The 26,000-nt window shown below is 46.2% G+C and overlaps 1 protein-coding gene across 1 annotated transcript; it reads right to left on the reverse strand.

The window, feature by feature from the left end:
* Positions 1-582: 582 nt before the first annotated feature.
* Tekt1 (tektin 1) lies at positions 583-23,602 on the reverse strand. Its single transcript, XM_051167600.1, has 7 exons — positions 23,400-23,602; positions 18,054-18,219; positions 14,677-14,805; positions 14,159-14,302; positions 10,738-10,960; positions 1,448-1,644; positions 583-811 (listed from the first exon to the last, which is right to left on the reverse strand). Exons 1-7 carry the CDS (start codon positions 23,587-23,589, stop codon positions 604-606), a joined length of 1,257 nt encoding a protein of 418 aa, XP_051023557.1. The 5' UTR covers positions 23,590-23,602; the 3' UTR covers positions 583-603.
* Positions 23,603-26,000: the final 2,398 nt, after the last annotated feature.

Here is a 26,000-nt window from a genome sequence, read left to right on the forward strand (position 1 = left end):
TCCTCTCTGCCTTCAGAACCACAGACGCTTCTGCTTACCACTTTCCCTCCTCCCCGCCCCCTAGATTGAACTTGAAACAACTGAGAGTCAGTCCCCTGGGCCCTATCCTATCTTCTACTCACTCCAAGAAGGGAGCGCTACATCTGCTTCTGTGACACCTGCATAGACTTGGGATGAACTGCCGGGAGGTGGGAGGGGGCATCTAGGTTTCCTAGAGTGAGTGGATTACATCCCATTCCACGAGAAAGAGGGACATGCCCTGGGTAGGAAACCCAGCCCAAGCACAGAGATAAAATGGCTCTCTAATGGCTCCCTTCCCCTGGCCCCTGTAAGTCTTGCAAGATCCTGTAAGTCTGGTAAAATCCCCATGGCTGGTGCTGACACAAAGCATTGAACTGTAAACTCTCCACCTCATTAACACCTACAGTAGAACAGAGCCTTGTCGTCCAACCCCCAAGCCCCCAGCCGCTGACCCCAATGGGCCTGAGCTATCCTGCCTAAGGGCTGTGGCAGGCTGCCCTGAGTTCCGCCCATCTGAAATGAGAGCCCAGTGCTACTGTTGCCTTATGGTGTGGTTTTAATGAGAATCCGAATGGCTCCTTATCAGCAGATGGCCTCCGCGCGGATGCCCCCCTCCCAGGACCCGTGGTCATCGCCGTCTCGAGGGGGGATAGACCTCCTCATCTCCATACAAAGCACCTGGTCGATGTAGATGGTGTTCTCCTTCACCTGGATTTCCTCCTGCAGGGCCAGCTGCCTGCGGTACAGGGCCTTCAGCTCTACCTGGGCCTGGGCCAAGGTTTCCTTTAACCTGGGAGAAAGAGAGAAGCACAAGAAACCATCATTCGCTCTGCATCCCTTTTCCCAGGGGGTACAAGGGGATGCTTGGGTAGCCAGTCAAACAGACAGTGTTCTTCCCCTTACTTGCTTCTCCCAGCAGTGTTTTCTGGCTGGTGGCCACAACCAGGCTTATGGCACATATTTCCTAGGTGTAGTGGTACACGCCTGTAACCTCAGCACTCAAGGGATGGGTTATGACTTAAAAGCCACCCTGAGCTATGTAGGAAGTTCGAGGCTAGCCCAAACTATTTAGCCAGGACTGGTCTCAAAACGAGAGTTGGGGAATGTTGCTTAGCAGTAGAGTTCTTGTACAGTGAACCCCAGGCCCTGGGTTTTATTTTCAACACTGAAAGAAAAGTCAATACTTAAAAGGGCAGATATTGTCTAAACATCTGGATTTGGGCTTTATAATAAAATGTCTTGGCACTGAGATCTGCTTCATGAAGGACAGCAGCTTTGGCTGGAGTCAGCAGGCTGGCATCTAGGAAGGCATCCTTCCAAGTTACAGAGCCAGCAGCACCCTTTGCAGTGCCCTTCCCTGCCATTTACGATGCAGGCTGAAGTCACACCCCAGCAGGTGTCACGCCCCAGCAGGTGACATGCCCACCTGGCCACATTGCGGTTGATCTCCTCAACCTCCTTGATCAGCCGATACTGAGCAACATCCCGACACAGCTCCACATTAGGCCGGTAAGTCCTGGTCTCCAGGCGCGTGTGTGCTACCTTAGCGGGTCCTTCTTGGTCCAAGATGGCATTTTCAAGAACTGCAATGTTTTTCTCCTGGGAAGCAATTTCATCCATAACCTGAAAGGAAGGATTGGAGTAGGTGAGGCTGTGCTGTGCTCCTTGGAAGTCAATGGCAACAGGCAGAGCTGTGGTGATTGTGCATCTTAAGACCCAACCTCACATTCCCACCTAACAGAAGCCCGGAGAGTCTGATCACTTGTCTCCAAAGCAGAGATGCTCCGGCAACTACAGAAGCCCAGACAAGGAGCCCATTAGACTGCCTGCCATTACCTCATCACCCACACAGATGGTATGGGTTCCCTGGAGAATGCCCTTAGCAATGGCTTGGACATTGTGGTGCTTTGAATGAGAAATGTGCCCCCATAGACTCAGGTATGTGAACATCTAGCCCCAGTTGTTGGGGATGTTTGGGGTGGTTATGGATCTTTTAGTAGGTAGAACCTCACTGGAGGCAGCCTTTGAGGATTTGCGATCTCATCTGCTTCCTGCACGCACTCTCTCCTCTCTCTCTCTCTCTCTCTCCTCTCTCTCTCTCTCTCTCTCTCTCTCTCTCTCTCTCTCTCTCTCTCGCTCTCCTCTCTCTCCTCCTCTCTCTCTCTCTCTCTTCTCTCCCTCTCTCCCTCTCTCTCTCCTCTCTCTCTCTCTCTCCTCTCCTCTCTCTCTCTTCTCTCTCTCTCTCTTCCTCTCTCTCTCTCATTCTCTCCCTCCCTCTCCCTCTCTCTCTCTTTCTACTTCTTCTGAGCAATTAGCCTCCTGACCCTGTCATGGAGCCAAGACTTCCTTCACAAGAGGACTCTGTCCTTCTAAAACTGCAAGCAAAAATAAGCACTTTTCTTCGCTAGGTTGCTTTTGCCTGGGTGTTTTATCACAGCAAGAGTAAAGTAGCTAATACAGCCAACTATGCCCACGCTATTGCTCAAGGCCTCTTGCCTACCTAGCTACAAAGTAGCCTCACATCAGGAACAGAAAGTTGCTATTTCCTTGTACACACACACACACACACACACACACACACACACACCAGCACTGGTTCCACCTCCTGGAATTCTGGGAAAAGGATGGCAGTACCACCTAAGCTTTGTTGGTAGTACATGTGTGTATGTTCAGATATGTCCATGTGCATGTTTCTATGTGAACATAGAGGCCAAAGGTCAATCCTGGTTGTTGTTCTTCAAGTGCTGGTCACGTTTTTTGTTTGTTTTTGTTTTGTTTTAGCAGAGTCTCTCGTCCCAGAGCTGGAGAGTTGGGATTACAAGCACATGCCCCACACCTGGCTGGTTTTTTTTTTTTCCTCTGACCTTTTAGAATAAAAAACAAGGGGCTGGCCAGGCGTGATGGGACACGCCTTTAATTCCAGCACTCAGGAGGCAGAGGCAGGTAGATCCCTGTGAGTTCAAGGACAGCCTGGTCTACAAATCAAGTCCAGGACAGCCAAGGCTATACAGAGAAACCTGTCTCAAAAAAAAGGGGGGGGGGCGGGGAGGCTGGAGAGATAGCTCTGCAGTAAAAAGCACTGGCTGCTCTTCCAGAGATCCTGAGCTCAATGCTCAATTCCCAGGACCCACATAGTGGCTTCCAACTGTCTATAAAAAGAGATCTGATGCCCTCTTCTGGCATGCAGGTGTGCATGCAGCAGAATATTCAAACATAAAATAACAACTAAAAAGAAAAAGAAAAAATAAGGCTTGAGTTCTGGTGATCAAATTTAATCCTTGTTAACTGAGCCATCTCCCCAACACCCTTATGGGTATTTTTTAGATTGGCTTTGTGCACAGTTACTCAGTTTCCTTACATTAGTATTTCATTAGGGTTATGAATCTGCCATGAATAAGGCCCTGGGTTCAATTCCTAGTACTGAAAACAAACAAACATACAAAAAACAACAAAAACCCCAAACAAACAAAAAACCTTGAGCTTCCCCCCCCCCAACCTAACTTCCATGCATACTGAATAGTAGGCAAACTAATGAACCTCATACACATTATAGAAAATAGCTAGCCTACCTCAGAATGGGGGCACACGCCTTTAATCACAGCACTCAGGAGGCAGAGGCAGGCAGATTTCTGAGTTTAAGGCCAGCGTTAAAAACATTGTGAGTTCCAGGGTAGACAAGACTACACGATGAGAACCTGTCTCAAAAAAACAAAAACCACATCAGGGTGTGGTGGTGCACACCTTTAATCCCAGCACTTGGGAGGCAGAGGCAAGCGGATTTCTGTGTGTAGATCATCCTGGTCTACAGAGTGAGTCCAGGACAGCCAGGGCTACACAGAGAAACCCTGTCTCGAAACAAACAACAAAAAAGCAAGCAAAGAGACCCAATATTGTTTAATCAATATGTCTCTCTCCCCACCTCTGCCTATCAGCCTGATTGTTTTATTCTGTTTTGTTTTCTTTTATTTTATTTGGGGGGCCTAAGGGGCAGAGTTCAAGACATGGTTTCTCTGTGTAGCCCTTGTTGTCCTGGAACTTGCTCTGTAGACAAGGCTGGCCTTAAACTCAGAGATCTGCCTGCCTCTGCCTCCCAACTGCCTGGAGTAAAGGTGTGTGCCACCATGGCCCGGCTGCAGCCTAATTATTTTAAAGTAAATCTCAGACATTATTTGATTTCAGCATCAAACATTTGAGTCTGTGTTTTTTGTGTTTGTTTGTTTTTGTTTTCAAGACAGGGTTTCTCTGTGTATCCTTGGCTGTCCTGGACTCACTTTGTAGACCACACTGGCCTCAAACTCACAGCGATCCACCTGCCTCTGCCTCCCAAGTGCTGGGATTAAAGGTGTGTCCCGCCACCACGCCCGGCTTGAGCCTGTGTTTCTAAGCAATAAGGATTCTGTTTTTCAGTTAGCATTCCATAGTATGTTCATCAAACCACCAGCGTGGCTTCTTCCTAGCATGACTACCTACTGTTCTAATTTCCACTCATCCGTATTTTTTTTTTAAGATTTTATTTATTATTATGTATACAGTGCTCTATCTGCATGTACCCTGCAGGCCAGAAGAGGGCGCCAGATCACATTATAGATGGTTGTGAGCCACCATGTGGGTGCTTGGAATTGAATCAGGACCTCTGGAAGAGCAAGCAGTGCTCTTATCCACTGAGCCATCTCTCCAGCCCTCATCCGTATTTTAAAGGCTGACTTATTCCAATTAGAACCCAGATGAATTCTATGCGTTATACTCGCTTTTCTTAAGCTGCCTCTTAACATTCCTCAAGTTCAGGGCAGAGAAATGGCTTAGAGGTTAGGAGCACTAGCTGGTTCTCCAGAGGACTGGAGCTGGTTCCCAGCACCCACATCGGATGACTCACAACCCTCTAACTCCAGCTCCAGGCTTCAAGGTTAAGCATCGGGTAGGTATCATGTCTGCAGAGGCAGCTCTTTCTGCTTCCAGACAGCAGTGTCCATGAGGAAGGCAGAGGGCAAAGGTCTGCCTCCTTCCATCCATCCCTTATGTGCGGCTCCTGAGGAACATCTGCTGAAAGACCTGCCTCTTGAAGAGTGTTTCAGTATAAATTTTGAAAGGGACATAAATACTCAAAACAAGGCACAGAGTGTACGTGTCCTATTGAAATAAGAAACTGGACTTAGCCGGGTGTGGTGGCGCACACCTTTAATCCCAGCACTCAGGAGGCCGAGGCAGGCAGGTCGCTGTGAGTTCGAGGCCAGCCTGGTTTACAAAGCAAGTCCAGGACAGCCAAGGCTACAGAGAGAAACCCTGTCTCGAAAAAAACCAAAAAAAAAAAAAGAAAGAAACTGGACTTGTGTGCTGCATGCTGGAGGCCCGGTGGAGATTTCAGGGCTTATGGATTAGGAGCAGAACGGATGCCACTGTTACGCAGGGACACAGAATGACAACACTTTACACTGGCGTCATTAGACCGAGCACCAATCACAATGTTCTCAACTCTCAGGAGAGCAGTGACAGAAAAAATCAGGCAAAAATCTGACCACTGTGGTGTCTCTAAGTGAAAATGAAGCTGCAATCGAAGGTTCTAAGCCATTTATTTACCGGTCAAGCAGGGAAGCCATTCCCAGCTAATTGCACCGTTTGATGGTGTCACCTACAGGCGGTGTGTCCAAAGATTAGAAACGCGTTCAAGTTTATTCATTGTGCAAAACAGTTGCTCAAAAGTAGCCCAGGGGCTGGAGGAAGATCAATGTCACCTTTTTTGTATAACAAATAATTAAGCCAGGCTCAGTGGTGCATGCCTGTAATCCCAGCACTCTACAAGGCAGAGGCAGGTGGATCGCTGTGAGTTGGAGGGCAGCCTGGTCTACAAAGTGAGTCTAGGTCAGCCAAGGCTACACAGCGAAACCCTGCCTCAAAAAAATCAAAGAGGTAAATAATAATAGTAATCGATTTGACATGGTTTTCTTTTTCTTATAATGAGTTGTCAAGCATTCTAACCCTGCTCAGTATTATTTACTGGAGAACTCAGTGCTGAGTTAGAAGCAACTAAAGAGTTACCCTCCAAGCACATCAGTGGTTCCCAACCTTCCTAATACTGCGACCCTTTAATACAGGCCCTGTGGTGGTAACCCCCAACCATAAAATTATTTTCCTTGCTACCTTATAACTGTAAATTTGCTACTGGTATGAATTGTAATCTAGATACTTTTTTGGAGTTAGAGGTTGGTCAAAGGGGTCACGATCCACATGTTGAGACCCACTGTTCTACATGAAATGACTGTTTTCAAAAAGTTGAGAAAGTGGGCTGAGGCTCAGTGGTAAAGCGCCTGCTAGCAAGCCCAGGAACCTGGGGTCAGATCCATCCCATGAAAGCTGGGAGCAGTGGTGTACTTCTATAACTCCAACACTGGGGCCACAGTCACAGTGACTGAGGGTTCCCTGGAGCTCTCTGGCCAGCCAGCCATTCTGACCAAACTGGCAAGCTCCAGGTTTAGTGAGAGACCCTGCCTCAAAAACATAAGGGGATGAACAATAGAGAAAGGCATCTTCCATTGACTTCTGGACAACACGGCGGCGGGGGGGGGGGGGGGGGGGGCGGAGCGCAAAGACATTGTGGTGCAAGTTCATGTTGAGTAGAAATGACCTGGGCTAAACAAATTTACAGAGCCTGTGAAAAGGCAAATGATTTAAAGCCTATGGTTAGTCACTGTATTATTCTTTTTTTCCCAAAATTTAAGATTTATTTATTTTTGTGTGCATTGGTGTTTTGCCTACATGTGTGTCCATGTGAGGGTGTCAGATGCTCTGGAACTGGAGTTACAGACAGTCATGAGGTGCCATTCGGGTGCTGGGAATTGAACTCGGGTCCTCTGGAAGAGCAGTCACTGCTCTTAACCACTAAGCCCATACGCACATATGCTACACACATGTATATACCATACACAGTAATTTTAAAGTGTACTTTAGGTAAAATGTTTGGCTCTGTCATGTAATGCTGCACTCCAGCCCTAGTCACTATACTGTTCATTAGTGAGTACTTTGTAGAGGTTGGGGAGATGCTGCCTCAGTTGCAGTGCCTGCATACAAGCACAAGGAACTGAGCACAAGGATCCCCATCACCCACCTTTGTAAAAGCCTGGTGTGACAGAGCACATCTATAACCCCAGCACCAGGGTTGGGGTCAGAGTCAGGAGGACCCATGCCCAGAGCTTGCTAGTCAGTGGGTTCAGAGAGAGACTTTGTCTCAAAGGTGTGGAGAGGAATGGAAGGAGACACTCAAAGTCAGCCTCTGGCCTCCGCGTGTGCACACACACACATACATGTACACATATGCTACACACACGTGTATATACACAGGAAAGTTTAAGTGTGATGCTGTACTAACTTCATCCACGGTGAATTTCATTAGCTCTCACACTTGACCATCACACTCATCACACAGCAGCTCAGTGGTTCTCCATGCACCGCAGCTCAGCAGCTCATTGGCTTTGCCATGCTTACATTTTCTTATGGCTTAGCCCAGGGCTAAGATGGATGTTTTTCTGAATAAGAAGCAGCGCCCTCAAACCATTGCTAACAAATGCTGGATGTCCTTTGGAAATTAACTTTTGATGCAGACCCCAAAACATTCCTCCGTGAAACTGGCCTATTGGTGCTATCAAAGGTAAAGCAAAAAGGAAGACTTCCTTTCCTGCATAGCTCTGCAAGGACATCTTCCAGCTCCCGCAGTGGAGCTCTGATCTCAAAGCAAGCCAGAGGAAAGGTTCGTATTTCAGAGTTCCCTCTCAGTGCAGCGCAGGAGCATCTACTTCACCTTCAGCTGGGAGGGATTCGCTAGCAGGGGAAGCACCGTACAGCCGCCCACAAGCGCTTCCCCAGGAAACGAACGCAGCTGATTAAAATCATTTGCTCAGACGGTTTGTCATCATTTGGCAGCATGGATCTGAATGAAGTGATATTTTTAGATGAATTATGTAACAGCTTGTTACAGATCAGTGTTGGCAAATGAATGTTTCCGAAGAATTTTATAGGAAATGCTAACTTTGTATCAGAACAAAGCAAGTTACTGCCTCACAACGGAATCCCTCTCTTCTTGTAAGCAGACCACTGCTTAAAAACTATACTCTGTCGTGGTGACCACCACTATTATTGAGCTTTTGTCAATGAAGAATTTATGGAAATGTGTTGTTTGCCTTGCTATAGAAATACCAATACAATACCACTGGTGCCTCTTGGCCTATAATACCTACATTATTTACTACTTGAAATTTTTTTAATAGAAAAATATTTGCTGACCTGTGCATTTGGCTATTTTAAACACTGTATTACTTGACTGTAAATCTTTCAGAGGATTAAATATCCTTTGCCCACTAAGTAAGCAAGCAGTTGTCTCATTGTAAACAAATGAGAACTGGAGGCGTTCCTGACCAGGGAGGCCTCTGTCAAACGAAAGCCAACAAGGCACTTCCTCATAGGACCTAAGTCCAAGGCTTCCAAAAGGGGGTGCGGGACCCAGAGTGATGCAAAGTCCATGCTTGCTCACTCTTCTATCCACATAACTTTACCCACACTCAGGTGACTGTGTCTCTATTAGATCATGAAATTTGAGACTCTAAAGACAGAAAAATGGCTTCTCACAAACTCTTAATGCCTTTGAACTTGAACCACTAAGAGACTGTGTATGCTGAGAGTTTGGTTTTGTGGAACAGGGTCTCACTATGAAGCCCTGGCTGGCCTCAGGCTCACAGTGCTCTGTCTGTCTCTGCCTCCCAAGTACTAAGATTAATGGCATATGCCACCACACCGTGTCCTGTATACATTAAGATGATTAGATTTTAAAGGTGTGTGTGTGTGTGTTAGGCATGTGTAGCCAGTGCACACACCCATGTGTTCATGCATGAAGACCAGAAGTCAATGCTATGTATCTCCCTCTATTGCTCTCCACCTTCTTTTTGGAGACAGGGTCTCTCAGTGAGTCCGGTCCTCACTACTCCATCTAGACCAGCTGGCCAGTAAACCCTCTGGATTTACCTGTCTCCAACCCCATAGTCCAACAGCCCCCACTGTTGGCATCCATCATTGTTTGTGCCTCCATGTCCCACCTTGAACGTGGGAGCTGGAGGCCGGCCCTCACTTATGCTTGCACATCAAGCACTTTACCCACTTAGACACCTCCTCAGCCCCAAAAGATAATTATGAAAATATAAAATACATGCTAAAAATACAAATAATATGCTAAAATAACCATGTTGAAAGTTAAATATTATAAAGTCAATTTCACCTACTTCTTTTTACTGTCTTAGAAGTAGTTACTAGATTATGTAGGTGAAGCTGGTGGCAGTGGTGCACGCCTGTAATCCCAGCACTCGATAGGCAGAGGCGGGCAGATCTCTGAGTTCGAGGACAGCCTGATCTACAGAGAGAGTTCCTGGACAGCCAGGGCTACCCAGAGAAACCCTGTCTTTATAAAAAAAAAAAAAAAAGAGGAGGAGGAGGAATATGAGGATGAAGATGAGATGACAAGGACAAATTACATTGTATTCCCACATCCCCTTCCCCAGTATGACTGTTCTGAAGCCTTCAAGTCTCTCAGCTGAAGAAGCCCTGTTATGACCTCCATGTTACAGCTGGGGCAAGGGGTGTGTGTTGGTGTAACGATATTGTGCACTGTGTATAGGTCAAGTGTTGATTTCTCTATCCCCCTATCTGGTTTCAATCGATGTGGCTTTGTTATATTTATTCTGAATATCTCCTGTCTCAAGTTTGTGTAAACATGCTCACCATTTGTTCTCACCTTGCCAATTAAAAGCTGACCAGCCAATACTGAGTGATAGAGCGAATAGGGTGGGACATCGCTGTCCATCAAGGGGAAGAGAAAGAAAGAGGAAGTGGAGATTGAGCCATGAGGAGTCCAGGAAGCATCAAAAGAAGTGGATTCAGGTGAGGATTTAAAAATGCAAGTGTTATGGGGATTTTGGCTGGGAGAAAGCTAGACTAGCTAGAGTAACAGCTGCTCAGTGTTGTGTTCAACGCTCACTAAATGAAGCAAAGTCTCCCTGTGTCATTATTTTGGTAAACTGCCACCACACTAATTTTATGCATTTCTATCCATATTAATAATCATTTTGCAGGTGCAGAGAGCTTGACGCACATGTTTAAGTCCTTCAGCTCACTGCTGCCAGATTGGAATGAGGGTCTCCATCCTACCCACTAAATTACTTCTCCCCATCTCTGAGCCAGGCTGTGGACTAGCCACATGTGCTCAGGGCCCCAGGTCCTGAAGGAAGGACGGTGTGTGGGAGTTGGCTCCTGTGGGCTCTGATGCTTAAATTTTCAGTGACTCTGCCAGCTCTTAGTTAAACAGGGAATCTGAAACTGACCCCAGGAGGAATATTTACACTGTGGGAATCTGCACGTTCTATACCTCAAAGACTTTATTTTCTTACTCCCAGAAGCCATTTGCCAGTGTACCACTAGGTAACTTGCAGGTAACTGACCAGGGAGCTAGAGCTAGATTTGGAGAAACTGGGTGTTTCGGCTCATATGAGTTCAGGGTCCTTCTTCTCATATGACCTGAGGAGGACCTAAAGCTGTACCCAGGCCTCAGCCTTCTGCCTCTGGGCTCTGTCTCCTTGCAGATCTGGTTTCTGCAGAGTGAGCATCAACAGAGACCCAGCGTGCACAGACATTTATGCGTCTGTGGTAAGACCTCATGAGCACAGTGTATCCCTGGGACCTCACCTTGGCCATATGATCAGCCAGTTTGTTCCTGGCATCCTTGGTCTCCTTCAGCCCATTTATGAATGCCGTATCTACCACGTCACACTGTCTGCGCAGGTCGTTGGCGGTCTGGGACAGGATTCGGTCCACCAGGGTCTTCAGCGCCATCGAGTTGTTCCGCTGCTTGTCCGCCTTCTCCACATTGGCGTTGGAGAAGTCCAGCCAGTCCTCCAGACTCACTGAGCTGAAACACAGGTTTCTCACTCACTCTTAGCACATCAACAGCTGGGGTAGCCTGGGCAACCCCTGAGAATGACTGGAAACTAAGCTACCTCCACCCTACAAGTTCGTAGGATGTTTTTCTACCACTGGCCAGAGCCAATACAAGAGTAATACCTTTATTTTTTATGTGTATAAGTGTTTTGGCTGCATGTATGTCTGTGCACCATGTGCATGCCTGGCTCCCGCAGAGATGAGAAGAAGGCATCAGATTCCCTAGAAGTTATGGACAGCTGTGAGCCACCATTTAGGTGGTGGAAATCCAACCTATGTTGTCTACAAAAGCAGCAAGTGCTCTTTTTTTTTTTTTTTTAATTTATTTATTCACTTTACATCCCAATTATAGCCCCCCTCCCTCCTCTCTTCCTAGTCCCAGCTTCCCTCCCTCTTGCCCATATTCCCCTCCCCTACCACTCAGGAAAGGGGAGACCCTCCCCACCCCCATCCCAGTACATCAAGTCATATCAGGACTAAGCACATTCTCTACTAAGGTGGCCCTGGCAAGACAGCCCTGCCAGGGAGAAGTGATCAAAAAGCATGCAACAAAGTCCTTTCAAAGACAGCCCCTACTCTCCCTTACTAGGGGATCCACATGAAGACCAATCTGCCCATCGGGTACACATGTGTAGGGGGCCTAGATTCAGTCCATACACGGTGCTTGTTTGGTGTTTTAGTCTCCATAAGCTCCCTCGAGCCTAGATTAGTTGGCTCTGTTGGTCTTCTTGTGGAGATTCTGGTCTCTGCAGGTCCTTCTGTTCTTTTTTTTTTTTTTTTTTAATTTTATTAATTTGTTCATATTACATCTCGATTGTTAGCCCTTCCCCTGTTTCCTCCCATTCTTCCCTCCCTCCCATTTCTTTCCTTCTCCCCTCCCCTATGTCTGTGACTGAGGGAGACCTCCTCCCCCTATATATGCTCTTAGAATATCAAGTCTCTTCTTGGTAACTGCAGCAAGTGCTCTTAACTACTGAGCCATCTCTCTGTTTTCCTTTTAAAAAAAGTTATACACACACACACACACACACACACACACACACACACACACACACACGCCATTTAATAAAAACCAAGCAAACAACCCTATTACAAGTCAAGAGAGAGCTGGAGAGATGGCCCAGAGGTTAAAAGCATCATTTTCTCTTCCAAAGGTACCGAGTTCAATTCCCTGCAACAACATGGTGGCTCACGGCCATCTAATGAAATCTGGTTCCTTCATGTGCAGGCAGGCACACATGAGGGCAGAATATTGTATAAATAATAAATAAATCTTTTTTAAAAAAGAAGTCTACTTTGGGGGGGTTAGAAAAAAAGTATTAGGCAGAAGGGTACCAAGGGAAACTGAGGCAGGAGGATCTCAGGTTCCAGGCCAGCCTGGGCTATAATGTTTTGTCTTAAAAAAAAAAAAGTGGGGTAGGGGGAGGTGGAGGATATCAGGGCATTCTCTGGGGATTTTCCACTTTGTGGCTTGAGGCCAGTCACTCTGACCTGTCCCCAGAAACCCCTGTTTCCTTTGCCTTGCGGATGAGAACAAATTTACCAACTTGTTTCTCACAAGTCCAAAGATGAGACACCAGCTCTAGGCTGGAATATTAAAAAGCATCACAGCTGGGCTGGAGAGATGGCTCAGTGGTTAAGAGCACTGGCTGCTCTTCCGAAGGACCTGGGTTCAATCCCCAGCTCCCACGTGGCAGCTCACAACCGTCTGTAACTCCAGTTCCAAGGGGATCTGTCACCTTTACAGACATACATACAGGCAAACATCAATATACATTGAAAACAAAAGTCATAGTTTCTCTTAGATTTCCCTCTCCCTCCCACCCTTCTGCCTGTCTTTCTCTTCCATCACTTGAGATGAGAGAAGTCAGCTTCCATGTCATAAAACTGTGCTTGGAGAAGTTCACAAAGCTGGCAACTGAGGCCTACATCGTCACACGAGTCACCTTGGAAGCCAGCCTCTCCTCAGTAGAGCCTTCAGATGGGTGCAGCCCAGAGCCAAGCTTGACTTCCACCCAAGGACACCTGGATTGAGGCTACCAGCTAGGCAGTGTTGGCCTCTCAAACCAGCCAAAGATAGATAGATAGATAGATTCCAAAGAGCCAGGGTTTAGTTCCCAGCACCAACATGACAGCTCACAACTGTCTGTAACTCTAGTTCCAGGGAACTCAGCATCCTTTCAATGACATACATGTCAGCAAAACACCAATGCATTATTGCATGCCTGTAATCCCAGCACTATGGGAGGCAGGGGCAGGCGGATTTCTGTGAGTTCAAGGACAGCCTGGTCTACAAAATGAGTCCATGACAGCCAAAGCTACACAGAGAAGCCCTCTCAAAAAACAAACAAATAAATATTTAAAAAATAAAAAAATTATAAAAAGATACTAACAGTGATAATCATTGAGCTGTGCATTTAGTATTTGCTTATGTATGTATGTTTTTTTTAAAATCAAATATGAATGAGTTAGCTCTACGATATAATACTAATTAAAAATGCAGGTTAAGGGTCCAGTGAGATGGCTCAACAGGTGAACCTGCCTCACACCACGCCTGCCTACCTGAACAGGGTCCTAGGGACCCACACTGTAGAAGGAAAGAACCAGCTCCCACAAGTTGTCTGGCCTCCACATGTGCATGAGTGTAACCACCCATCAACACACACATATACATAAGTGCTTTTTTAAAATTAAAAAATACAAACTAGGAGCTGGAGAGATGGCTTAGCTATTAAGAGCATTAGATGCTTGCTCTTCCAGAGGTTCTGAGTTCAATTCCCGGCAACCACATGGTGGCTCCCAACCATCTATAATGGGATCTGATGTCCTCTTCGGGCCTGAAGGTGTGCATAAAGAGAGAGAGAGAGAGAGAGAGAGAGAGAGAGAGAGAGAGAGAGAGAGAGAGAGAGAGAGAGAGAGAGAGAAGATTTTTTTTTTTAAAGTACAGACTAGATGTTACATAAAAAGCACATATTTCTGCAAACTAAACAAAATGGACCTAAGTTTTCTTTTCTTTTTTCTTTTTTTGGCGGGGGGGGGGGGTGCGGGTGTCAGTGTAAAGCGCTCAGCAGATGCCTTGCCCCAAGCCTCCTGACTCTGAGGCCCTGTCAGACTGAGAGGACCTGGGTATTCCCAGCACAACCTGTACCAGAAGAAGGGCCCCACTCACTTGGGCTCAATTCTCACAACATTCTCGGAATATTTGATATTTGGTGAGTTATTGTTGAGTGAAAAGCAGATGTCGTCGATAGTCAGGGCCATGAACTTATCCTTCAAATCCTTTTCCAAATTGTACTTGGCAGAGCGGTTCAGCCTGAAGGAAGAAAGCAAACCCGGTTTCTCTCTCGGGAAAGGCCTCCTGACACCTGCAGGATCATGGGAGGCCCTGGGAAACGAAGCTGAAACTAGGTTCTTTCAGCATGGCCTCCCCTTGCACACACGTGCTACCTGATGCCTGGAGACCAAGTCTCAATTGGAATCCTCTCTGCCAAACTGGACTGAGGGATCAGCGAGGGTGCAAGGGGCTCCAATAAGTTACCCTAGTGAGATGTGGCCTCAATCGGCCAGCCAAAAGGGGGCGCCCGTGGCGGAAGCAGGAACCTGGCCTCACGGCAGTCTTTAGTCAGAGGGCGCAGACCATCTATGGCGTGCAATGCACAGGTTTCGCGAGTCGGGGGTCTGCGGTACCTGATCTGCTCCGTAGTCTCCTCCAGAGTGCGCTTAAGCAGGTCCATGACACCATGGATGATCTCCGCCTCCTTCTGCAACTCCTGCTCCACCACGTCGTGCACCAAATCGATGCCCACTCTCTTCTCCCTGGCGAGGCGGGAGACATTCCTTTGTGTCTGTGCCTCTTCAAAATATCCCAAACGCATGCAGAAGCCTGGCCTGAAAACCCCACGTGTACATCCCCTGGCCTTTAACTTGTGTGATTTTGGTTAGGTGGTTGCTTGGCTGGCTGCCTGGTTGGTTGGTTTTTGAGACGGGTCTTCCTTTGTATCCCAGGCTGGTCTCCAGCTCCCTGTCTCCTAAATGCTGGGACTTCAGGCATGTCCCGCTTGCTGCCTCTTCCTGTTCAATTTGTCCATCTGCTCTGAAACCTTCCCCCTCATTCTTACTCATTGGAAACAACTGTCTTTTGAACTAGCATTTCAAAGACAAGTGTTTCTTTCCTCGGTCCTATTCCCGTTAATTGAATCAGGGAAGGGGAGAAGTTCTGTTATAGTATTAGTAACTAATAATCCGATATTGGCATTACCCACACTACTGAGCCCCACTGTGTGGCAGGCACTCCTAGCTTTTTTTTTTTTTTTTTTTTTTTTTAATGTAAATGAGTGCTTTATCTGCGTGCACACCTGCAGGCCAGAAGAGGGCATCAGATCCCAGTATAGATGGTTGGGAGCCACCATGTGGTTGCTGGAATTGAACTCAGGACCTCTGGAAGAGCAGACAGTGCTCTTAACCACTGAACCATCTCTCCAGCCCACTAGCCAGCTGTTCCCCTAACCCCACCACTCAACCTTTTAAAATACATATGGGAACAGCCAAGTCTCAAAAAGTGAAGTAACTCACCCAGTATCACATGCTGAGCGCTACAGGTTCCTGTAACCACCACATTACATTACTCCCTAGTCCCAGGGTTGGGGGATCCCTAGCCACTTGCTGTGGGGCCTGAGGTATATTATGTGGCGTCTTTGTCTCGATGTCTCCTTCTGTAAATGGGGGCACTATGTAGGGTGTACCAAGGAAAAGACATGATAGGAAGCAACGTACCTGCCCCCGTCATACAGTACATGCTCAATAACGTGGCACCTTCTACATTATAGCTAGCCTCAGGAGCACACTGAGGGTGGTGTAGGGGACTGTCACTGCCCTTGCCTTCAGGCACTCTCTGAGTCTGTCTGGGGATCACTGCCTGCTTGCTGCACAGGATCAGGGCTAAGGTCATGGGGGAACTGGGCTTTCTCCTGAGAAAGAGTACCCATGTATTTAGGAACCTGAAGAGGGCTCAGCACTCCCCAATTCCTCCCTCTCACAGGGTGAGCTCCCCAAGTTCCTCTCTCTCACGCGGTGGGCTAAGGGCCTAGAGAACTTGCTGGGCCTCAGTTATGACAGACTGCTAAGGGCTGTAATTACAAGGCTTGAAGCTCAGGCTGACCTGTAAAACTCAAGATTTAGACAAGTTCACTCAAAACCAGCGTGGAGCTAGGAACCCAGTTCGGTAGAATGCTTGCCTAGAACTCATGAAGCCCTGGTTTGAGCCCTTAGGGGTCCATGCAAACTAGACATGTTGGTACATACTGGTTAGGCAAAAAGACCAAAGGTGCAAAGTTATCCTCTGCTAGTGACCGTGAGGCAGCCTGGGCTACACAAGCCTCTATCTCAAACATTACAATTATAGCCAGGCATTGGTGATACACACCTTTAATCCCAGAACTCAGGAGAGAGAGAGAGTCAGTTCTCTGAGTTCAAGGCCAGCCTAGTCTATAGAGTGAGTTCTAGGACAGCCAGGGCTACACAGAGAAGCCCTGTCTTGGGAAAAAAAAACAGTATGAACAATATGCTGGATCGGACAGGACTCTACTAGAGCAAAACCATCTATTAGAGACAGGAATGGCGCATGCCTCTGAATCCCAGCACTCTGGGAAGCAGAGGCAGGAGGATCTCTGTGAGTTCGAGGCCAGCCTGGTCTATAAAGTGGGTCCAGGACAGGCAAGGGTACAGAGAGAAACCTTGTCTGGAAAAACCAAAAGCCAAAAGAAGAAGGAGGAGGAGGAAGAGAAGGAAGGAAGAGGAGGAGGAGGAAGAAGAAGCAGTGAAAGAGGAAGAGGAGGAAGAGAAGGAGGGAAGAGGAGGAGGAAGAGGAGGAGGAAGAGGAAGAGAAGGAGGACAGGCATGGAAGAACAGCTCTGAGTAGTTGAAGGAGGAAGATGTGGCATTCTAGACTTTCCTAGGCTGCATGATAAGTTGTTCTAGGCCAGCCTGGGCTACACAGTGAGACTCTGACAAAAACAAACAAAACCCTCATCAGTTCATCCTGAATCTACAACTAGACTAGGAAACAGGTCTAGAAAGTGGTATTGCCTAAGAAGAAAAGAGAATAATAATCCTATTCCTGGATCTGGATTTATAGATCATCAGAGGTGTGCCCATCCACTCTCTAGACCAAGTGCTCTGTGCATCACAACAGGCTTGTGTCTCCCAGCAGCTATAGTGGTATCTTTCTCACTGTCTTCCTGAAAATGGAACCCCTAAAGCTGAGCACCTGGCTGCCCCAACTAAAGATAGCCATTTCCCAGCGTCTACTGGTGTAGTCATGTGATTGTGTTCTGGCCAATGGGATGCAAGTACAAAGAAATGGTGTGTGACAAACCCTCAGCACTCCTACTTGCTGGGGACATGGACTGTCTGGAACTTAGGCTGCCATCTCAAATCATGAGACAGCCTAAGGACAGAAACCTGTGTTCTGTGACACAACAGAACACAAAGAGCCTGAAACTCTAATACTGCAGCACAGCATGCCAATAGCACTGGCCATTTCTAGACTACTTAAACATGAAAGGGGGCTGGAGAGATGGCTCAGCACTTAGGAGCAGTGTGTTGCTTTTCCAGAAAACCTGAGTTCAATTCCGAGCATCCGCATGATGGCTAAAAATGGCAGTAACTCCAGTTCTAAGAGGATCCAGCACACTCTTCAAAACTCCTCTGCCACTACACACACCTGGCACATAGACATACAGGTAGGCAAAACACATACACATAAAATACAAATAAATACATCTCTAAATATTCTTAAGTGACTGAAAAATAAACTATTTTAAGATTAATGTGATTTTTGTAATTCTTTGACATTCACAGAAAACTTAGCCCTAATGTATTTTTCATTAGAGGACAGCGGAGTTTAAGCATGAACCAAATGTGGTATGCCTTCCACAGGCACCATGGGCAAGACAGGTCTCATCTCAGCTCCAACAGAACACGTGCCAGTTTACCACCTTAACCCACCCTCTAGCCCAGTCAGCTTTTGCTAGGCAGCACCGAATCTCCCACAGCAGGCAAGTCACCTGTAGGCCAGGCACCTCTCTGTGATGTGCAGGGGCTCCATAAAGCTCCCCAAGGATTTCTCCAAGCGAGTCTTGTACGTGAGCAAATCGTCCGTCTGGTGCACGAGCTGCTCAAGTTTGTCTTCTAACTCCTTCTTCCAGAACTTGACTTCCTCAAGTCTCTGCTCTGCAGCACAGAAAAAAAGTCACGCCAGGGTTGGAGCCGAGAGAGAGAGAGAGACAGACAGACAGACAGACAGACAGAGAAACAGACAGAGACAGAGACAGCGACAGAGACAGAGAGAGAGAGACAGAGAGAGTTTGCTTGCCGTGGTGCTGAGGGCTGAGGAGTGAGCCCAGGCTTCCAGCTTGTTCACACCTGAGCCCCACTCCAAGACTAGATGACTTTTCAAGACTTTCATGACATGACCTGAGGTTGTGCACTATCACCACCTTTTTGAGACAGGGTCTCACAATGTAGCCCGGGATGGCATAGAACTTGCTATGTAGAGCAGGGTGGCCTGGAACTCACAGACGCCCACCTGCCTCTGCTTCCTGTGCATTGGGATTAAAGATGTGCTTCACCTCAACCAGCCCCTGTGATATTTTCATAAATTCTGATCAGTAAGGGTAAGCAATGTAGCTCGGTTGGTAAAGAGCCTTCCTGGCATGCAGGTGGCCTCCCAGGTTTAATTTCCAGCACCCACACAAACTGGGCATGGTAGCACAAGGTTGTGATCCCAGCACTTGGGAGCTAGAGGCAGGAGAATCAGAAATTTAAGATCACTCTCTGTCTGCTACATAGTAAATACAAACCAAAGAAGACCAAAGAAGTAAGTTTGTGTGTATGTGTGTTTTTAGGTCTGACTAAAGGTAAATTGATTAAGAAGTTCAAGCAGAAGATAGCTGATTATTAAAAATAAACTGCATAAAAGCTGATGGATTCACATTTGAATCTTAAATTTATGAGGCATTGATTGTGTGATTATCGATTTCCTCTCCCTAAAATAACATAAAATGGTGTGTGTGTGTGTGTGTGTGTGTGTGTGTGTGTGTGTGTGTTGTAACAGGCTGTGTGTATGCATATGTGTGTGTATGTGTGCATAGGTTATACATACACAGAACCCAGGGGAGGACAGAGCGGTGTGCTGTTCTATCACACTCTGCCTTATTGCTTTGAGACAAGCTCTCTTACTGAACCTGGTGGCCAGCAAGCCCTTGTAGTTCTTACCTTGCTCCCAACAGTGCTGGAGTTACAAACAATGCTTGCCTTTTTATGTGGGTCCTGGGGATCATGTCCTCATGCGCGCACAGCGAGCAGTCTTACCCAAGGAGCCATCTCCCCAGCCCAAATCACTTCTTTCTCAGGGAAGATTAGATTGTGCATATTTGAGTTATAGGAAACATGCAGAGAGTAAGATGGCTACTATAGCAACCACTTCAGGAGCTGGAGAGAGAGCTCAGTGCTGCTCTTGTAAAGAACCAGATTTCAGCTCCCAGAACCCATGTTAGGTGGCTTAGAACTACCTGTAACTCCAGTTCTGAGGGTCTGATGCCATCTTCTGGTCTCCACAGGCCTCTGCACTCACATGCACATACACAGACACATATACCCACATAAAATAAAAATAAAAGTTTTCAAAGTAACCTCTCTACTTTATTTGTGTTAATTACTAATGCTTCCTCAAACCTTCTGACAGAACAAATAGTATTCTGTCAATCAATTGAGGACAGTTCTCTTCTGGGAACATCTCTCACAAGGCCCTTTCTCCTCCTGCTGTGACCAAGTGACAACCCCCCCCCAAGAAATCCTATATAAAGACTGTGTCTGATCAGTTCCCTTCTGTCTTCTGCTGGGAGCAGAGACAGCCAAGCCTGGATTCATCCTTCCACACCCTGGATTTGTCCCTCCAATAAATCTCTTTGATGAAATTTGCTGCCTGGTGTGACTCTCTCATCAGAAAAAGCCAAAAATCAATGAAAAGAAGAAGGAAAGAACGAGAGCGCAGTTGAGGCTCTTGCACTTCCCTGTGAGCTGCATGGCCTCTGCTGCAGAGGCTTCCTCTCACCTACGAAGCTCCTGGGCTCCCGTGTCTCAGGATGCCCCTCTACTGGGACACCTTTCCTCAGAGCTGTGTGGTTCCTGAGCTCCTGGGTCTCAGGATACCCTTCCATCTGAGCAGGAAGGCCCACACCTGGCTTCACTCCCAGCACCCACAATACAGCTCATAACTGTTTGCCAGGGGACCCGACACCCTCCTCTGGCCTCTGTGGGTTCTTGCACACACTTGGTATACACGAACTCACTCAGACACATAGGGATACACATAACAATAAAAAATAAATCTTTCAAGAAGAAATGGAAGAGAAGAAACGGCTAACAGAGCCAACAGCAGAACAATGAGAAGTCCCGATAAAGAGATGAGTGAAAAAAAGAAGGGTCAACAATAAAGAAGGGGAAGACACAGCCAGAAAGAAAGCAACTGAGCCAGAGGGGATGTGCACCACAGCTTCCAGTCCTGGAGAAAGGCCAAAGGGGTGAAGGCTAAGTGCCTGTGGATTGGAAAGTTGAGTGTCACTAATGGTCTAGGTGGTTTGTCCCTCCTCCAGCCCAATGGTGCTTTATAGATCAAACCCATCTCAGGTCTCTGTGTGTTGGACTCGTCTCTAATTTCAGATGGAAACCCTGCAAGGACAGACATCAGTCTGGCATGTACACAACACCTAAACCAGCACAGGAACTTTCAAGCTATTTTACCTTTTTATTGAAAAATGCATCTTTAGGAAAATATTCATGTTACAAATATAATGAGTGACAGTACTAAGGACCGAACACCTGACTCAAGAAGCAGTATTAACAGAATACAGAAAGGCCCCATCTGGCTCTTTCCAAGCCACGTTTCCTCACATATCATCGTTAAGTAAAAATTAATTTTCCTTTGATTTGTAAAAATGAAATAATGTGGTACATGGCCATTTGGCTTTTTTGTTTGTTTGCTTGCTTGCTTGTTTGCTTTACTTAACATCTTCCTGGGTTTGTGAGATTCCTCTGTGGTATCGCATCAAGCTGTAGACTTTGCAGGCTCTTTGCTGCATGGGGGAGGTACTATTCTGCTATTGATGGAACCTGTACCATAGGTCTTTAGTAAATAGACATTAGATTTCATAGATAAATGGGCAACAACTGTGTCTCTGAAAGGCTGTGCACACCCAGCTTTGGTAGGTGCTGCCACCACTTTCTAAAGTGATTGTATGAATCTAGCCCAATCTACAGAGTGAAAACTTGTCTAAACATTTTTTTAAAATAAAAAACAAAAAGGCCTCCTCTGAAAATATCATGGCTTCATCTTTCCCATTTAGATATGCGCTCACCTAGATTTTTATAGATGTGTGGTGAGCCAGGGGTTGGGGTATAACTTTTCCTTCAAGCCAGCCATGCCTCTCTATTTTGAGAAGCAGCTCTCCAGTTTCACCAGGAAGTCCAGTGATGTTTTCTATAGATTTGTAGCATCAAAAATCTAGTTAGTGGTCACCTTGTGGGATGATTGAAATACTGACGTTTTCTAGGCACCAACTTCCATACCCTGTACTTATTTATGACTTCTTTGACTTGCTACAGTGACAAGCTGTAGTTTTTTGGTTTTGTTTTTTAATTAATTATACAATATTCTGCTTGCATTTGTGCCTGCAGCCAGAAGAGGGCACCAGATCTTATTATATATAGATGGTTGTGAGCCACCATGTGATTGCTGGGAATTGAACTCAGCACCTTTGGAAGAACAGCCAGTGTTCTTAACCTCTGAGCCATCTCTCCAGCCCCTGGGGCTGTAGTTTCCAGTGGAGAACTGCTTGTTATCCTATTAGCTTTTCTTCAATGAATTTCGTGGGCTTTGTTCTGTATGTTTCAGTGCTAGGAGTAGAACATAGGGCCTAACAAACAAATACCCCTAACCTTTGCTTTATTTTGTTTTGTGTTGCTGATGTTATTTGCATGTATACATGATGTATGTGTGTGGGTACATGTTCCACTGCATACATGTGATGGTCAGAGGACAAGTTTATAAAGTTGGTTCAGTCCTTCAACTTTTACCTGGGTCATAGGGAATCAAACCCAGGTTGCCAGCCAAGCCATCTTGCTGGCACCTTGATGCCATCTATCTATCTATCTATCTATCTATCTATCTATCTATCTATCTGTTATTGTTTGGGGGGTGTTTGTTTGTTTTGAGACAAGTCTCTCAATTTGGCTCTGGTTGTCCTAGAACTCCCTGTATAGACTAGCCTTGAACTTAACTTTTTTAAAATGCCCTTGTAAACAGCTAATTTTCAGTTACTCAACGAATCCATGGCATTACAATTCATACTTTGAAATCAGTCCTCGTTGCTCCCTCTTGTCTTACCTTCACCCCCTTTGTTACCTTCCTGACCATTAGACACCCAAGTTCATGGCCTCTGGCTTGTACATTTTAAGTGTTCAACTGATGAGCCGGTCGTGGTGGCACACGCCTTTAATCCCAGCACTTGGAAGACAGAGGCAGGAGGATCTCTGTAAATTTGAGACCAGCCTGGTCTACAAAGCAAGTCCAGGACAGGCAAGATTACACAGAGAAACCCTGTCTCGGGGGGAAAAAAAAGTGTTCAGCTGATGGCTGTCTATTTTATTCCACGTTTATTGTTTATTTTGTTTTAGACCATCATTTTTTGGGTTTTGGGGGGTGTTGCTGTTGTTGTTGTTGGGGGTTTTTGTTTGTTTGTTTTGTTTTGTTTTATTTTGAGACAGGGTCTTTCTGTGTAGCCTTGGCTGTCCTGGACTCACTTTGTAGACCAGGCTGGCCTCGAACTCATAGCGATCCGCCTGCCTCTGCCTCGAGAGTGCTGGGATTAGAAGCATGTGCCACCACAGCCAGCTTTAGACCATCATTTTAAATGCTGTTTCTCAGCATGGGATTGTTATGACTGAATTGTTCTTCCTGTAAGACCCAGCTGCCCCACCCCCAACTTAGCTCTCTTCACTCAGCAGCACCTATCTGACTCCACACTAATAAACAAATTTTGTATCTTCTTTCAAGTTGGGAACCCATGAAAGCACAGGCTCTGCTCGCCCCCTACAGTGATCCCAGTGTGTGTTCCGTACATACTATCAATGAATGGGAATCAAACTGGAGAATGAATGACAGTTGGCTGAAAATCATATAGTGTTATGCATCTGTCTTATGGCGCGGGTCTTAAACACAGAACCTGCAGAAGGAACATTTTTACCCACCCATACTTCAAGAGTAGCACACTGCCACAGTAAACATGACACTATGGCTAGCCTCCAATGACATCATCAGTATGAGGTCCCAAACACTAAGCACATTGCCTTACCGAGTTTCTTGTTCACATCGCTCTGAGACCTCCGAGTGGACTTCTCGATTTCATCCACAAGCCTCTGACTCTCCGACACCAAGCGTTCAGATCGGGACCTTTGGGCCTCTGCCCTGTGGTACTGGCTCTTGTTAGCAATATACCACTCGGCAGGAAGGAACTTAGGTGAAGACTGCAGTAGTTTGGCCATTTGATATTTCCAAAGTCCTGATCAAATACAGACGGTTTTGCATTAAATGAAAGCAGCAGTTTTCTGCCATCATCATCACCATCATCAAAATGTGACACTCAGGCTGCAACGTGCACAAATGGTAATATCTGTGTAGCTAGTGTTACCAACATGCCAAACCGTGTTCTAGCCCCTAGCTGCCACTCCCAGCCACACAGGGTGACCACTAACCTGATCTTTAATGCTACATATGTGTTCCTTTGGTTTTGAACCAATATCGTGTGCTCTTTAGCATCTGGTGCCTTTTATTAACACTGTGTTCATAGCAGTGGCCTGATTGCTTATAATGTAGCTCATCCATTCTCACTGCTATGTGATGTGCCAGGTGACTATATAAAAATCAACCTTTTTCTATTGTATATGAATACATGGACTGCTCTCACTTAGGGCTATCACAAGAATGCTGTTAATATTCTCCTGCGCATCTTTTGGAGACATGGAGTTCTCATTGGACTTGCTGGATCAAAGACCAGTGTGCTGAGCACTCTTATGTCAACTTGACACAAGCTAAAGTTATCTGAAGGGAGGGAACCTCAATTGAGAAAATACCTCTATAAGACCCAGCTGTAGGAGATTTTCTTAATTAGTAATTGATGGGAGAGGGCCCAGCCCATTGTAGTGTGGTGCCATCCCTGGGCCAGAAGTACTAGGTTCTATTTTTTAAAAAAAGTAGGCTGAGCTGGGCAGTGGTGGCGTACACCTTTAATCCCAGCACTTGGAAGGCAGAGGCAGGTGGACCTCTGTGAGTTTGAGACCAATTTGATCTATAGAGTGAGTGCCAGGAAAGCCAGAGCTACACAGAAAAACTCTATCTCACAAAAGAAGAAGAAGAAAAAGAAGAATGGGGAGGAGGAAGAGAAGGAAAAAGAGGAAGAAAAAGAGGAGGAAGAGAAAAAGGAAGGAAGGAAGGAAAAAAGGAAGGAAGGAAGGAAGGAAGGAAAGGAAGGAAGGAAGGAAACCAGGCTGAGTAAGCTATGATGAGAAAACCTGTAAACAGGACCCTTCATGGCCTCTACGTCAGCTCCTGCCTCCAGGTTCCTGCCTTCTTTGAGTTCCTGTCCTGACCTCCTTCAGTGATGAATAAGCCCTTTCCTCTGCAGACTTGCTTTTTGGTCACTGTTGGAGATTGGTCTGATGTATTTTGATGCTAATTAGTAAAAATCCATCCCACCTGGGCAGGGCAACTGAGATAGGTTTGGCTGAGGTTCCTGGGCTGAGAGAGAAAGGAATCCTTGGAAGAAAAAGAAGAGACAGAGGAGGAGAAGGCCGCCATGGGTTAGATGGGTTGGATGGAGGATTTGGCCCAGATGAAGAACATTAGCAAGTATTTGGGATTATGGGTGCAAGATAGCTTGATAGAAATTATTAGAGCCAGATGGCATGGGATTGGGGCAGGTATTCCATAGCTGCCCCACTATGGGAAGTAATTTAAGAGGATTAATGTCTGCCCTGCCCCAGGTTAACTAAGGCTACTTTAAAATACAACAGGTGTCTGTGTCTTAATTGATTGCTAGCCGGGCATACTGATAATAATAATAATGGTAATTAATAATTATAAGTAGCGTTCGATGTGGGGCAGGTATCCACACTCTCAAAAAATCATATTTTGTCATAGACTGAAAAGGGGAAATAGCTCCCACAGAGTGTCCATGGGCCAGAGCAAAGATGGCTACATAGACATGGCCCATTGGAGAGGCGAAACTAGGTGACAGTCTTCTAGACTGGCCTGAAAAATGGAGTTAAATGCCTAGAAAAATTAATAATAAAATAAAAACTGATATGGTCCTTTTTCAAGGCACCATGGTAGAAGGCTCCTGGATCTTTTTTGGCTTTGTTTTCAGGTTTATGAATTTGTTTGCAATGGGCTTAGTCACAGTCATACTTCTCCTTACCCTCTCTAAAAAAAAGTTCAGGGGAAAAGGCAGAGAGCCGAGAAATGTGAGGCTGGGTTATTAGCAGCTAGAGAAGGAGAAGGGGCTGAACTCCCCATAGGGTTGATAACCCTGGAATTCAAGGCTCCTTAACTGCAAGGTGTTTGTCAGGGCTTTCTGGGAAAGACCCGCCAGAAAGAGAGCAATAACTAAATTCCAAGGAATGGTAGACAGAATTTCACTAACCAAAGCCTAAATTAACACAACTGACCCAAGACTTAGACTATTCTTGTTTTCCTGCATGATTTTTGCTTGAGATTTCTAAAGATTTTGACTAAATTGAGATGAAATAGTTAAACAGGGTGATGGTGGCACCAGCCCTTAACCCCAACACAACAGAGACAGTGCCAGGTCTCTTGAGTTGCAGACCAACCTGGCCTCCATAGGACATGACCCCCTGCTGATAAGAGAAACAGCCTAGGACTTAAACTGAATTTTTTT

The sequence above is a fragment of the Acomys russatus genome, chromosome 25, assembly GCF_903995435.1.
Source record: "Acomys russatus chromosome 25, mAcoRus1.1, whole genome shotgun sequence".
NCBI lineage: Eukaryota > Metazoa > Chordata > Mammalia > Rodentia > Muridae > Acomys > Acomys russatus.